The following is a 14,855-nucleotide window of genomic DNA, read 5'->3' as shown; positions in this document are numbered from 1 at the left end:
TCTTGTTAGAGCTTTGTGTGTTGATGTGAATCTGTGCCAGATCTTGGTTGGTTGTGGGGGTGGAAATGACTTATTTCTCACTGCTGATGTGTTTTCTCTTTTCTTGTAGGTGTATGATGTCAAACAGTGGGCAGTCCTTGTAGCCTCCCCCACCAGCCTGCAGTGTCATGTGCCAGTATGAATGTTAAGAAAGAAACGCATACTTCAGACCTCAGCATCCCAGAAAGAAAAACGAGGAACTGAACAGAGAGAGCAAATGATTGCACCGCTTACAAAACTTGAGTCTGTTCACTTTTTCTCCTGAGAAGCTTCATCTTGACCTTTGTGAGAGAGCTGAGAAAGTAGGCAGAGCAGCCACAGTGATTTTCTTAGGGTCCTTTTCCTTTTTTAATTTAATTTTTTCTCCCTTGTGTCTGGATTTTAAGTGTGCTGCACTGATCACAAGCACTGGACATCAATATGTGTCATGTCATTGTAACGTGTCGGTCGATGCTATGGACTCTGCTGAGTATCGTGGTGGCTTTTGCAGAGCTCATTGCCTTCATGAGTGCAGACTGGCTGATTGGCAAAGCAAAGCCTTCAAGCTCCGACGAGGTGGACAACAGAACAGGGGGACCTCAGGAGCCCTACCGTCCAACGCTGGGCATCTACGGGCGCTGCACCAGGATCTCCCACATGCAGTTCTCTCGACGAGACACGCTTTGTGGTCCTTATGCTGAAAACTTCAGTGAGATTGCCAGTGGGTTCTGGCAGGCAACCGCTATTTTCCTAGCCATGGGAATCATGATTCTCTGCACCGTGGCATTTGTGTCTGTCTTTACTATGTGTGTGCAGAGTATAATGAAGAAAAGCATTTTTAATGTCTGTGGGCTGCTACAAGGGATTGCAGGTATGTGCACTTTGAGAGCAATGAAATTTTTAATTTTTGGGTGATTCAGATGAAGAAATGTAGCAATTCTGGCCTGCCTGCAGACAGACTGCATTAGGCAGACCCAAAGTGATTCTATGTGCTGGTGTTTATTCAAACATAAATGAAATTTATAGCTACACAGCATGTAATACATTGACATTGGCAGCAGAATTGCAGGATAATGTGTGCCAAAATGAACTGACCAGTATTGCTTTTGTTTGCTGTTCATTTTTTTCCTCTGTTTGAATTTCTTTCAGTTATAAAAACTTTGCTTCTTTGTTACCAGCAGAGAACAAAGTTAATACTCATATTAAGGCAGTCTATCTCCCTCTTGCTACTTTAGTAATTTTTCCATGGACCGAAGGCAGTTTCCTTAGTGTCTCGGAGGTTTCATGATTAGTGAGAGTAAAAAACACCCTAGGGCTAAGAGCTGGTTATAGTCACACACCCAGTTCCTCCAGCATTTCATGCAAAGCAGTCTCCTTCAAAGCTGTGAGCTTGACAAGTGATACCTTGAGATAAACCTTTCCTTTAGCCAGCTTATTGTTCAGCTGCAGTTACACAGCCTAGTGAGCTTGTCCTTTCACTGTTCAGGATCAGCTGTGCTTTGCCTGAAAAGACAAATTTGTTCAAGAGATTTAGTGTTTCTGCTTAAACTCATAGATTTTACAGAGATTAAATGATTTTTAGTAAACCAACCCTGGACAGCCTTAGTTAGAGAAGTATTCATTTTTCTGTAGTTGCCAATGAACCATAGGAAAAACCTGTCTCATACACAGGTTTTCATCTTTTGTACTCTCTGTGTGTGTGGTCATCTGGAGGAGGAGAGTGGTCTTTTGCCGTGCCTCTGGCAGCCCTCAGAGACCTGTGAGGAGGGAAGGAATGAGCAGGGCCCCCTCCTCTTTTTATCTCAGTGGGGCTCTTAAGCAGATGTTTTCAATTCACGAAATTATTTAATCACAACAGAAACTTAGGTTTTAACTTGTTTTGCTTGAAATGTGAATCCAGCTTTCCCCCTTCTCACCTCCACTGAGATGGCCAAACATGTCTGTGATGGCTGTACCTAAACAGGAGATGTAATGATAGATATTCAGACCTTTATCTGAGGCTGGATGGTTTCATTTGCTTAATTGAGACCTAACATAATCTTATTTTAAATACACATGGGGAAGTAGGCGAAAACTGACTTTACTGCCTGCTGCAACCCTCCAGAGCCAGTGTTACATGCCAGGGACTGGCTGATCTGATGCAGCCTCCTGAAGCACTACCACAGTGGGTGTCAATGTTGGCTATTTCACTCATCTTCCATGTGGAAGCATAACACTTATTTCATGTCACCCACAATGTAAGGTTTGTGCTTCTGGAGCAGAATTATATCCTTAGATTGGCAAAAGATGTGTCTATTCATATGATGGCATACAATTAGCAGATCAGGTCCTTTAGATGAAGGCAGTCCTGGTGTACAGAAATTTCCGGAAGCAGTGTGACAAGGAAGCAGCTTGGCAGTGCAGATTAAAACAGGGAAGTTGTTGGTTTCTTGCTTTCTTACTCTATACTTCAGAATAATCCATGACTATTTTTCCAGGAGATATAATTATTACTTGTCTTCTTTTGGAGGGGTATTTTTACAGGAGAGATTGCTTAGCAGCATAAATAGACCTTTGGCATGTCAGATTTGGGTCTTTTGATGGCATGTCAGATTTGGGTCTTTTGAAAAGAAAGATAACTTTACAACACTGATACCATCTCAGATGCCTAGTCTGTCACCTAGGATTAGAAGGTAGAAGGTACTTGTATTTTAGAATACTGTTCTGGAGACTATGCATTTGTGAGAAAATGCATGCTAAAACAGTTTTATGTTTTATTATCAATCCAGCTGTACCCATAATGGGATTGAAGCCTAACATTGAACAGTACAATTGACAAAGCATTTTGTATGTGTTAGGGCATAGATCTGTCCTTCTTAAACTGTTCCGAGCATAGAGGCACTTCCCTTCTTACAATTCAGATAAATGACACAGCATGAAACTGGGTATGAGAAAGTCACCTTACTGAAACGGCCAGTTTTTAATTGCTGCCAGTATTTACAGCCAGGCATCTTGTGGCTCAGAGCTCGTTTTCTCAAGATTAATTTTATTTGGTCCACTGCTACTGTATAATATATATAATATATAATATATAATATATAATATATAATATATAATATATAATATATAATATATAATATATATAATATATATGTGTGTGTGTGTATATATATATATATATATATATATATAAAATATATATATAATACTGTAGTATTACAGTATCTGCTTACTTAGTTGCAATTATTTTCCTTTTGAATAATGATGGCTGCTATTTTAAACTTTGTCAGTTCCTGAGTTTTGAAAAATGCTTAAGGAAGTTGCTCCAGAGGGACAGTTGTTAGCATGGCTAATTCAGACAGGGATTATGATAGATAAACTAATGCTGTGACCAGAGAACAAGTTATAACACTACCTTAATAATTTTAAGCATAGCATCATTCTTTCTAATGTGAGCAATTATGTTTTAATAAGTGTACAAGAAGAATTCACAAAATAATTTTGTTAATCAGCGTATATCAGTACAACATTTGCGAGTATGTCAAACATCTCCATCTTCAAACATGAGATGCACATGTGGTAGAGTCATCTACAGGAACTCAGTATCTTGCAGACTTAATCTAATTTAAAATCTCTATATCTTTGCAGTAGAGATTTAATATAATTAAAAACATACAACCTAATTTATTCCTGGAATTCATCATGACAAAACAATAACAGACACCTGATATATCTTTCCCGTCTAGCAAGATCAGCTGTAGATGATGCCTATGATGAAATTACAGAACAGAAACCAATATCTCTTCTGTTAAGGCACTTGGACAAATGTACAAACTGTCATTTAGATCAACAGGATGAAGCCATACAGATATTAGGAAGGACGTTGAGATGCTTGAGCACGTCCAGAGAAGGTAACGAGTCTGGTGAGGGGCCTGGAACACAAACCCTGTGAGGAACGTTTGAGGGAGTTGGGGTTGTTTAGCCTGGAGAAGAGGAGGCTTAGTGTGACCTTATTGCTCTCTACAGCTTCCTGAAGGGAGGCTGTAGACAGGTGATGGTCGGTCTCTTCCACCAGGCAGCAACTGACAGAACAAGGGGACACAGCCTCAAGCTACGTCAGGGAAGGTTGAGGTTGGATATTAGGAAAAAAATTTTAACTGAAAGAATAATAAAATACTGGAATTGTCTTCCTAGGGAGGTGGTGGAATCACCATCTCTGGATATGTTTAAAAAAGACTGGTCTTGGCACTTGGTGCTAGAGTCTAGTTGTGGTGTTAGGGCATAGGTTGGACTTGATGATCTTAGAGGTCTTTTCCAACCTCATTATTCTGTGATTCTGTGATTCTGTGATATCTGGGCCATAGGGATTCTTTTCTTATTTTTGTGGCAGAAAATGAGAAATACAAGGCCATAAAGGAAGAAAATATGGCTGTTGTTTCAACTCCTGTAATTCCTTTGTTATAGAGCAAGAACTTTTACCACTTTACTTTCAGACTAGAGTGCCTTTTATTCTGCAGCTGTAGAAACAGTAATCAATAGACCTTGTTTTGGAGATGTTTGAAGATTGTTTAATCTGGATAAGCACCTTTTCTCTGCATTAGAGAGTACAGAGAATGGAGACATGTAATTGAATAGATAATTACTATCCAGCAGCAGGAAGACCAGGCAAAGGTTCATTTATTTGTATGTCTGTTTAGGGAAGGTATTCTGCTTTTACTTGAAATGCAGAGGCTGGAAGAGAAAGGATGTTATTACATGCTAACTGACAAGAATCAATTAAAAATAAATTTTCACAGTAATCATGTAGGAAGTAAATTGTTGATCCAGTATTGACATATCTTGGTATGTCTATAGTGTAGTTGCATATGTTTTTACAAGTCTTACTGGGGCTTGTGTACTTCACCTTGTTGCTAAGTAATATAATATCATATAAACATAACCTAGCCTCAAGGAGATTGGGGAGAGCTTAGGACAGAAGCTAAACCAAGTTTGGCTTTCATCTCTGATAGTTTCCTTTATAAAGTTCATATCAGCAACTTGGCTTCCTTTTTTGGCCTCTGCCATGGCTGGGCAGACACAACCCCTTCCCCTCAGCCAGTGTCTGCCTTACTTGCAGCTGAGCCACAGTGCACCAGCAGCACCCTGACTGCACACCAAGGGGAGGAAGCTAAATTGGCTGCACCAATATTACATCAACCACAGAACTTGAGCAAGCCCCTGTGGTTTTTTGTGGGGAGCTTGACATCATGTGCCTGCAAAGGCTTTGGGGAGAGCAGTGGGGAAATGGAGCTGACACATCAGGAAGGCTAATGTGTTTGGGAATTCAGTTTCTTTTACTTCTGTTTTACCATGCTGGAGCAGGGCTGCCTTGCCAGGAACATTTACCAAAAGAGGATAAAATACTTCCTCTTCTCTAAAATCTTTCCAGGATGCTGATGGCTTCATCTGGGAGGCCTCTCATGCGTCACCCCCTTCTCATCTCTTCTTCTGTTCACAGCCCACTGTCTCCTAGCTGTAATGGGGCTTGACAGAAGCATGTAAAAATTGGGTTGCATCTGTCAGAAGACCTGCTGTGTCTCAGGTGCACACCAAGGAGTGTCTCTGGTTTATTCAGGTGAACATATGGCTGCCATAACTGGCAGTTGCATCTTTAACAGGTAGATGTCCAGTCAGCCAAAGCAGAGGTTTGTCATTTCAAAGGCTGCTGCAGGCAGGCCAGAGAGCATTAAGTTCACTTGGATGCTTAGTTGAGTCTGTCTGCAGCTTTGGGCTTCTCTCTGTCACCCCAGAAGTTTCTCCTCCAGCATTGCTAGGGAATGGCTCAGCTTCTTTTCCAAGGTCTGAGAGATTTGTTTTTGCCCCTGACTGTTATCCCTGCTCAGTCTCAAGCAATGATAGGTCTTCCACAGCACTTTCTCTTCTCAGGTATCTCAAGAGCTCTTTTGCATTCTTTCTTCTGGCATTTGCATGATTTCTCTCTATGACTGTCCATGTCTTCTCCTTTTCCTTTCTTGGCATCTTGGAGGATTCCTCCATCAGGAGCTGCTGCAGGACCTTGGGAATAGTTCAGTTCCAGGAGTACAACTTTACCCTCAAATGCAAAGAAGCTTCTCTGCAGCTTTCTAAAATGAAGAGGTGAAATTCAGTTTCAAACCAGCTGTGTGTATAACAGTCTGTCTTCACTGCTGAAAGAGTTTGTTTTACATCTCTTGAGCTGAGAAATTGTTCGGCCTATTATACTTACTTGGCAATATTTTCATTTTGGGAGGCTGGGTGATTAGGAAGATGGCCTGAGCAGAGTGTGATAGGAGCCATCTGAAAGGGTTGAGGATTTGGAGCCGATTGTGGGGGCGAGTGAAGTAGAATTCAGCAACACATGGTGGGCTCATGGTGTGTGTGACTGCAGACTCCTGGCTGCTGCAAGTTAAGGAGGCCGGTGGGAGTTGTGGAGGAGGAAACTGGGGAGGAAGTGGGAGGTCAGCCAAGCCTTTCATCATAGAGGGGAGAAAAAGCAGGAGACACAAGCTGTGGTAGAAGGGGCATGAGGTTTCTAGAGCTCTTTCATATTCAGAACATAACAGAAAAGGTTACAGTAGTTGCAGCATAGTTTAGGATATTTGTTTATAGGTGGCATCACACTGTACAAAGGCATTATTTTGTCTGAGAAGGAGACAAACAAAGGAGAAGGAGAAAGCACCTTGTGAGCTGATGTGGCCTGCAGGCAGCGGAAGCTGTTGCATGGCCAGGGAGCCCAAGCAGTAGGAGAGCAAAGCAAGAGTGATTTTGCCCTTGAAGGCAAGGAAGCTTCTTGTTTGTCTTTCTAAAACACAGAGCATGCATTTTTCAAAAAGCATATTTCCTTTTTGGATTCAGCTCAGAGTTTTTCTTTTCCGATGCCAGAATTCTGAATTCTTGGGGTGGGAAGAAAGAAAAAAGGGAGGGGAGAGGGATTTCTGTTGGAAATCCTGACAGTCTGAACTGCTTTTGCTGTCTGCGGTATAGTGCTTCCTGTAACCTATATGGCCCAATGCCAGCATGATATCTAATACACACTTGGCTGCTGGAGGTTCAAGCAGAGGGGATTGCTGTCTTGGAATATGCTGGGGAAGGAAAACTGAGTTCAAGTGCTAAATTGATATTGAGCTTGAGGGAGACCATTAGTAACTTCAAAGAAATAAAATTAAGATTTCAGTGTTTTGTTTGATTCGGTGGTTGACTCATCTCCTGCACTATCAAGGCGGGCACTTGAAAACCCATGGACATACAGCAGATTAAAATGAGTAGAAAAATAAACAAAAATTTCAAGTTATCAAGTTTGGCAGCTGATTATCTTGGCAAGCATAAATCTCTTCCAACAAACAGCACTTAGAGTGAGAGACTCCCATGTTACCCACTGAACAACATTTACTGTGGGACATGTATACAGTGAGGTCTCTTACCTCTACCAACACAGGTGAAATGCTGAGCACTTCTTTACAACCCTGCCCTGGTGGTGTGGGAAAGAGTGCTGGTGACCCCAAGAGGCCATGGGGATATCAGGCGGGCACACGGGCTCTGTTTCTGTCAGATTTTTTGTTCTAGGCCTCAGAGCCAAGACAGATGCTGCTATTTGTATATAGAATGCAAACACAAGGAAAATATTTAAACTTAGCAAATGCTGTGTTCTCACTCAAACATAAGAAAAAAAAAAAAATGAAAGGAGATCTTTCAAGAAAAGGGGCTAACTTTTGCTAAGCTGCTGTCTTTGGTGTCCCTGATGTGGTGGTGAGGAAATAAGTGGATTTGAGCTGTGCTTTCTTACCCAGTACAGATGTCCTGCACTCTGCTGCTGAATAGCTCATGAAGCCACAGGAAATTCTCCCCTTCCTGCTTCTCCATTTGCCTTTTCCTTCAGGCTGAGTCCTAGTTCCTCTGCAGCTCCTCTCCCCCACCCCCAAACTAAAGTTTTGTTTGTACTATGGGATCAGTATTGAGGAAATGTAAGGCCATGAAAAAGGTGACCTGCAGCCCTTTTACCTCTGTTTAAGCTAAGGGAGGTGGTTGTTTTGGCCTCCCTTACTGAGCTGTAGTCATATTTCATTCCCTTTCTGCTAATCCAGTATGAGTTTTCCTCCAGTTTGGAGGCAATGGCACTCACTGGTTGAACAGCAGTAGAAGAGGTTATGATGAGTGGTAGGAAATAGACAAGGTCTTGCCCTCTGCTTCTTTCAAGGACAAAATATTTAATATGGCCTTTCTTCCCTGATTCAGAAGCCTCCTTGAATTTACCACACACAACTGAATTTCTCATTTAGGAGCATTGACTGAGCCTTTTATTGTGTCAGCCTAGATTAAAAACAGTGCTTTTTTGGGTTTTAAGGTAAAATGTGAGAGGTAACTGTGCCTGAGCAATGGCCCAATGAGTGGAGAGTCTTTGTTTACCTCTGTACTGCTGAAAAAATGTAAACATTTGGCTTCTCCCCTCTAAGTTGCTTTATCTTGACTTAATTGCTTGGGTTGACAGCCACCACATGGGAGACCCAAGTGTGGTGACTTTACATGGCTGACAGCCTGCAGAGAGGCAGCAGTGTCATTTCAAGGCTTGGTACTGATTTTACTTGGAGTCTACATGTTTTCTTCCCTCCCAACTAATGGGCACTCTCACCACATACATAAAAATTATTAAAAACTAATGGTGAATTTACCCTGTCCTCTCTTGAAAACAGCAGTCTGCAGGCTCACACTTCAATTCAGAGAAGTCTAAGCAGTAAGATCATACCAATATAATAAACAACCTCCAAATTCCTCACATTGAGCTAATAAACTAAGTTATTTTGTGGCTTTTTGCAGGGGGTAGTAAAACATAATGGTTGAGCGTCCCATCAGAAGTCCCCGGCACTGTATTTCTATCTCCGTTTCCTGATTGCAATAGCACTAATGTTATCAGAGGTTATGAATACGTATCTACAATTTGCATAATATGTGGGAAAAGAAACATGAGAGTAGGGACCTTACCCTCTTCATCAGTTTGGGGAAGGCAGTGGTTAGGGAAATATGTTTTCTTCTGGTATGTGCATGCCCTTATAGTACCCTGAGACAGTTCTAAAGGAAAAAGAATTCCATGTGGGTTTTGAGCCATCACCTGGTTGTAGTATTAAACTACTAATTCTCCTGTCTCGGGGTATCCCAGGTACACTGAAATCTATATATGTGAGCAGTCATCTGCAGTGATTGAAGGTATGAAGGTGTGCACTTGCCTCAGTGCACTGCCTGTTGGCAACCTTCCCCCTCTCAACAGCATGCTTCCAACATGCCCCAAAACATATCTGCTGTGTTAGCCTGCACCAACTGTGGTGTCCAGGTAGGTTTTTTAAAGCATTGATCTTCATAATGCTGTTTTTCTTTTGTTTCTCATGCAGCATTATTTATGTGTGGGCCAGAGGCCATTTCCAAGACACCAGGGCATGCAAATCTCCCCTTTCTTTCTGGACAAAGACCCACTTGCCTGTGGTCAGCTGCTTGCATTTGGTGGGTCGGGCAGCCATCCAGGGGGCTGAAGAGCAACTGCAGAGGCAGAGGCAGGTCTGGGGCCCTGTGCTGAGAGTACTGTAAGCAGTGCTCCAGTCAGCATCTCACGCTTTTCCTACGGCCAGTGTGGACTGCTAGAAGCACCATGTCAGCAGGCCTGAGCCCACCTCTTGAGCTCTCATCTGATTAAAATGGTATTACTGAATCACTTCACAGGCTGAAGGTGTCTGTTGTGCAGCTGCCAAGTAGGAGGCTGTCCCTTCACCTGTCTGCCAGGGCAGTGATCACAAGTGCATCAGTGGTAACCTGGTAGCATCCCTGCTGGGTTTGTCAGGAAAATTTTGTATATAGGAAAGCCTTCCTGGTTTAAGCTACGCTAGTACATTTGTACTGATATTTAACACATGAAATGTTCAGGTAGCATATTGACACGTGTGGAAATGTGAGCAATAAAGGCAGGGTGCCTGGCTGATGCAGTGTCCCTGGACTGATTCTTAATCCCTGTGGTTTTGCAGAAGATTAAAACAATGGGGATCAGTGCCATTGGGGATGCAGCCCATCTGCACTGCACTGCAAAGCTAGTTCCTCCCTGCTTTTACCCTTTTACCCTTTCTCTTTTCCTCTTTTAAAATGTTACTGCTCAGTTGTTCCATAGGAGCCTGTTGCAGTGCCACCTCATTGATCACAGCTGCTTAATTTCCTGTTTCTTCAGCAGTATTTAAAAGCTTTTTTTTTTACTATTTTGCTAGGAAATGAGTAGATAGTTTCATGCTTTGCAATGGAAAGTGGCTTTGTTAGTGTATGCTCTTGTTTAATATGGCAAAACAGCAGCTGCACAGGAGACTGTCATAACTAAATAGCATGCCTTCATTTGGCTAAACAAGCCTCTGCCCTACCTTCTGTCTCAAGGGTTGCTTCCAAGGAAGAAGAAAGGTTTTCCTCAGATCTGAACCCCAGCTCAAAATGTGACATAAGAATGCTCACAATGAAAGGCTGGTCTGTTGGTTTTCCACAATGCTGACCTTGCAGCATTGCTGCAGTATAGAAAACCAGGAAGAGCAATAATACCTTGCTGCAGCTGCAGTCCTTTAAAAGGGAAAAAGTTCTTGGTGCACAAATACAAAAAGTCTTCTCTTATAGGAAAAGTATTAATCAACTGTCTTCTGAAATATTTTTGCACAGTGATGCAGTCTGCTATACTGATAGTGATGTTCTTAGTGTACTCTAAGGTTTTGCTTTCCTTTTTTTAGGAGAAAGGAGTTACTTTTGCACCATTCAAGTAAAGACTGCCTGATGTTTAACAGGCTGTTGTAATCAGGAGATATATAGTAATCTAATAACAACATTAAAATCTCACAAAGGCATCTTTTCAAAAGCAAGTAATTACGGCCTGATAATAAAAGGTTATGTGGCCAAATTGCCTTCAGTGAAAGATGTAAATATGTTCTCTGCTGACAGAACTTACACCAAAGAGTTGTAAGTGAGGTCTCTGGGTAAAAAAGTAGTTTGAATAGTTTTCTGTTATAATTCCTAGGCATCTGGCAACATTGTGTGGCATTCTTTCATACCTCTGTTTTGAGGATTCCTAAGAGAAGAGGTAACTGAGAACTGACAACAACTAACAAAAAGGAAATTTTGAAAAATTATCGTACTGATTTCAAGAAGTGGGATTGTGCTGCTTAAAAAGTAGGAACAGGAGTATGTGTACAGCAGAAGCTGCAGTTTCAGCAGTGCAGCTATGCCCAGAGAGGGAGTTAAATCTAGAACTGTGCAAGCATGAGCTCTGTGAGCCTGTAGATGAGCACAGAGAAAACAGCTTGTAATGTTTTCAGGGTGGATTTGTTCCTCCCAGCAGGGTGAACAAACAGCAGTAATTCCACAGGTAATTTGGCTGTGAATTAAAAATCATTTATTGTACAGCAGCACAAAGAACTGAAAAGATTCATTGTAGAAAACTTGTTCAGACAGAGCACTCAATTTTTATTCACTATTTTTCACGAGTATTGGCTTCTCTTCAAAGACACAGGGACAAACAAAAACTGATTTATTAAGAAAAAACCCTCTATAATTAGTATTTACTGTCCTCCTGCTAGATATGTCTCAAGGCAAACAGTCAACAGAAGATAATTCTTTTCTCCTTGTCCCTTTGCATCCATGTTTCCAGTAGCAGGAGTGGTGCTTTTTGAGGGGTGTCTGGCTGCAAGTAGTTGAGCAGTTAAGTGCTTTTATTTTTCTGTCTGCTGTTCTAGGCAATTTAGGCAATGGTTTGCACTACTAGTGCATGGTGGAGCATCATCTGCCTCTTTTGTTCAAGCTGCAGGAGTCATTGAGGTGGTCTCTGTGACTGTCTCTTCTGAGATGCTGGGTAGCAGGAGGCAAAGCCCCTCTTTAATTGAACACTCCTTCCTGGGTGGATTGGGAGAGTCAGGATGGAGCCCTGCACAGCTCAGCCATTGCTCTGGACATGGGAGCTTTGAGCTGAGTATGTGGTGAGGGGCTGTGCCTCTCCCCTTGCTATTAGCATGAACCAAAGGAGTGCCTTTCTCCTGTGGGCATTTTGAATTGACTTAATGGAATTGTCTTTATTTACTTTTTCCATCAAGCAGGAACCAATTATTAATGAAATAAGAAATTGTGATAAATATTAGAGATAGTGCTAATAGGCCCATGAGACATTTTCTGTCTGCACTGAAATGGAGAAGTAGAAAGGAGGTTTGGTAGTGAAAATAATAACTTTTTTTTTGTTTTATTTTGCTGGTCCAGTATAGGAGTTACAAAGTTAGCTGTCTGAAATCAGGTACATACATATTCTGACCGTATTCAGATCCATAAATAGTTAAGGCTTTCCTCCAGATTTTGTTTTCATCTGTGAGAAAATAGGTGAAGTTTATAAAATTGTGGCTTTTTATGGTATTTATTATATTTATATACCCATGAATTTCCCATACTTTTGGAAAAAAAGGTCTAAGTCAGTAAAGTCCTGATGACTACATTTGGCAGCAGTGCTGTGCCTTTTGAGAACCTGAGTTTTGGGTAATGGCTTTTCAGCTTGGGGCATACATTCCATGAACCAGTAGCTTTCAGGAGTTGCTCAGTGCTCTAGTTCTGATAAAAAGTGATGGATGTGTCTTTTTGGTCCTGTTGTGACACTCAGCCATAAGCCGGGTTTGCTGTTGGACTGTCTGGGTTTGTGAGTGATGGAGTGGTAAACTTAAAAAACTTCTACGTTGGCAGCAGCTACGCTGGCATTTCAGATCCAGCTTCTTAATTCTTAATTTTGCCTACCAAAGGACTTGTGATCATTAGAGAGAGCAGCAACTGGCCTGAACCAGTGTGCGTCAGAAAGATACACAGCTGGTCATACTGGTTGTGCAGAACAGGAAACTAGTGATGAATAGAGGAGAAGGAACTGCTGGTGTTTAGTCTGAAATGGCTGCAGGGCTCAGCAGGATGAATGCACAGCTTATCCAGGTCTGTCCAAGATAAAGCAATACTTTATACTTAATGTATTTGGCCAACCAGCCAGGAAACACTGCATAAAATTTGTCATTGGTTCTTAAATGTAAGCAGTGATGAAATCCCTCCACAGAGAACGGATATCACTCACTAATGGATTTTGCCGCCCCAAAGAGTAATGACATTTAGGTCATTCATGCCCATGGTGTTGTGTCATCATTAGAAAAACGCTGGAGGAAGGACTTTCTTTTGTGAAATGTCTGACATTCACAGACATTAATTTTAGGCAGTTGGATGATGGTTTTTACATTGTTGATGAGGAAAATTTCATGCATCTGGCTGAATTTCTTTGAACCAACAATTAAGGAACCCCAAGATACTGCAGAGGAGTCTAACTGCTAGTCTAACTGAATGAAAGAAGATGCAAAGAAGTCTTTAACCTGTTCTTTGTAATCTCTTAGTTACAGGAAGGAAAAAAAAAGACTGGTTTTAGTGCACAACTTTTAGCCTAGTTCTAGAAGGTGACAGCACTTTTAGCAGCTGTTTTCATCAGCATACCAGGTTAAATAAAGGGCTCTAAAGTGCAGGAAAATTAATCAGAGATATTTATGGGATCTGGAAAGCTATATTCTTTTTCTGGCTAAACTGATTGTTTTTAAACAAAAACTGGTTTTCATATTTTTTTTTTTCTTTTAAGTAAATTTTTAAGGTAAACAGAAAGCAGATTTTGATAATGTGAGCTGTTCTTATGTTTAGTTCCTTCTTACATTGCTTGTAGGAGGGAGGTATGTGTATAATTCATTGTGATTTTTTTAGTGCCCATAAGAAAGCAGTGTAGCCACTAGCATATTAGACATTTTGATTAAATCTCCTTTCTTCGTGCAAAGACATGTGCAGGGACACTAATGTGACTTTCAATTTCCTTAATTAAGCCCTTCACTGCTTAGATGGTCTTCATAGAGAGACCTGTGAATATGAGAGACAATCACATGGGCAGAACAACTAGTCTGAGCTTTCCCTTCCAGCCTGAGGTACACCAGACTGTTGAGGGTGTATAGCAAGACAGGGAGTTGAGGCTTTTGCCCTTTCTATCACTGGGAAAGTGCTTTCCTTCTGAAGTAGTTAGTCAACTGTTTGGAGGATCCCAGGGTTACATATGCACTGGCTATGGGTACTTTAATCTGATTGTTTGAGGCTGACTCCAGAATCCCTCTATTATGAGAGCAGCTTAGTGAACTGGCAGTATTATCTTTCTGCTGTGTCCTAATGTGGCCAAAAAAGTAGAAGTGTAACTGTTTTTTTGTGGGTTTGGGTTTGTTTTGGTTTGGTTTTTTTTTGTTTTGTTTTTTTTTTTTTTTTTTGTATTTTGTTCTGTTTTGGGGTGGGTTGGTTTTTGTTTGTTTTTTCCAGGCAAGAAAATCAATGTAGATAAAATCCAGAGGAAATTAGGCAAACACATTTATGGTGAATGGCTAAATAAAGCTAAATGAGGGCTAGCTAAATACAAAATCAAAAGTGGATGCAAGTATTCCTACACTTTTGAGAAGTGCAAGCATAAGTAGTAGGTGGAGATGCTTGAATATTTTTCATGCTCTGTATTTGTAGCAATCATGTGAGAGGAAAGGATGTAGGAGGGGTACAGAGATTAAAATAAGGAATTAGGTCATTATCATAAAAAGTAAGCCTTTCACAACATAAATCACACCATAGCTTCAAATTCAGTTGAAAGACTACATGGCATATACTAGAGAACAATCAGTAAAGGACAATTGGATGGATGAGATGGCAGTTTTCTCCTGATCATGGTAAATCATGAGTATTAGTGACCATAATAACAATTACTAGATGTGCTGCATTTGGTGTTAGACTGATTGTTTGTAAACCTTCTTTCTGTT

The 14,855-nt window shown here is 41.1% G+C and overlaps 1 protein-coding gene across 8 annotated transcripts in view; it reads left to right on the top strand.

Moving 5' to 3' along the window:
• The window catches only part of LHFPL2 (LHFPL tetraspan subfamily member 2), a 121,008-nt gene that overhangs the window by 101,070 nt on the left and 5,083 nt on the right, over window positions 1-14,855 (top strand). For 6 of the 8 annotated variants that reach the window (XM_085566375.1, XM_085566377.1, XM_085566376.1 and 3 more), the window contains 2 exons: window positions 110-889; window positions 3,744-3,908. In XM_085566375.1, the coding sequence (XP_085422501.1) occupies window positions 460-889; window positions 3,744-3,908 (595 nt within the window). In that variant the 5' untranslated portion in view covers window positions 110-459. The remainder of the gene's footprint in view (window positions 1-109; window positions 890-3,743; window positions 3,909-14,855) is intronic. The other 2 variants (XM_021547260.3, XM_021547256.3) reach the window with 1 other exon arrangement.

Source organism: Lonchura striata, chromosome Z, assembly GCF_050655825.1.
Source record: "Lonchura striata isolate lonStrDom1 chromosome Z, ASM5065582v1, whole genome shotgun sequence".
Taxonomy (NCBI): Eukaryota; Metazoa; Chordata; class Aves; order Passeriformes; family Estrildidae; genus Lonchura; species Lonchura striata.
Note: the sequence above shows the minus strand (reverse complement) of the source record. Positions and strands in the feature narration are given on the sequence as shown.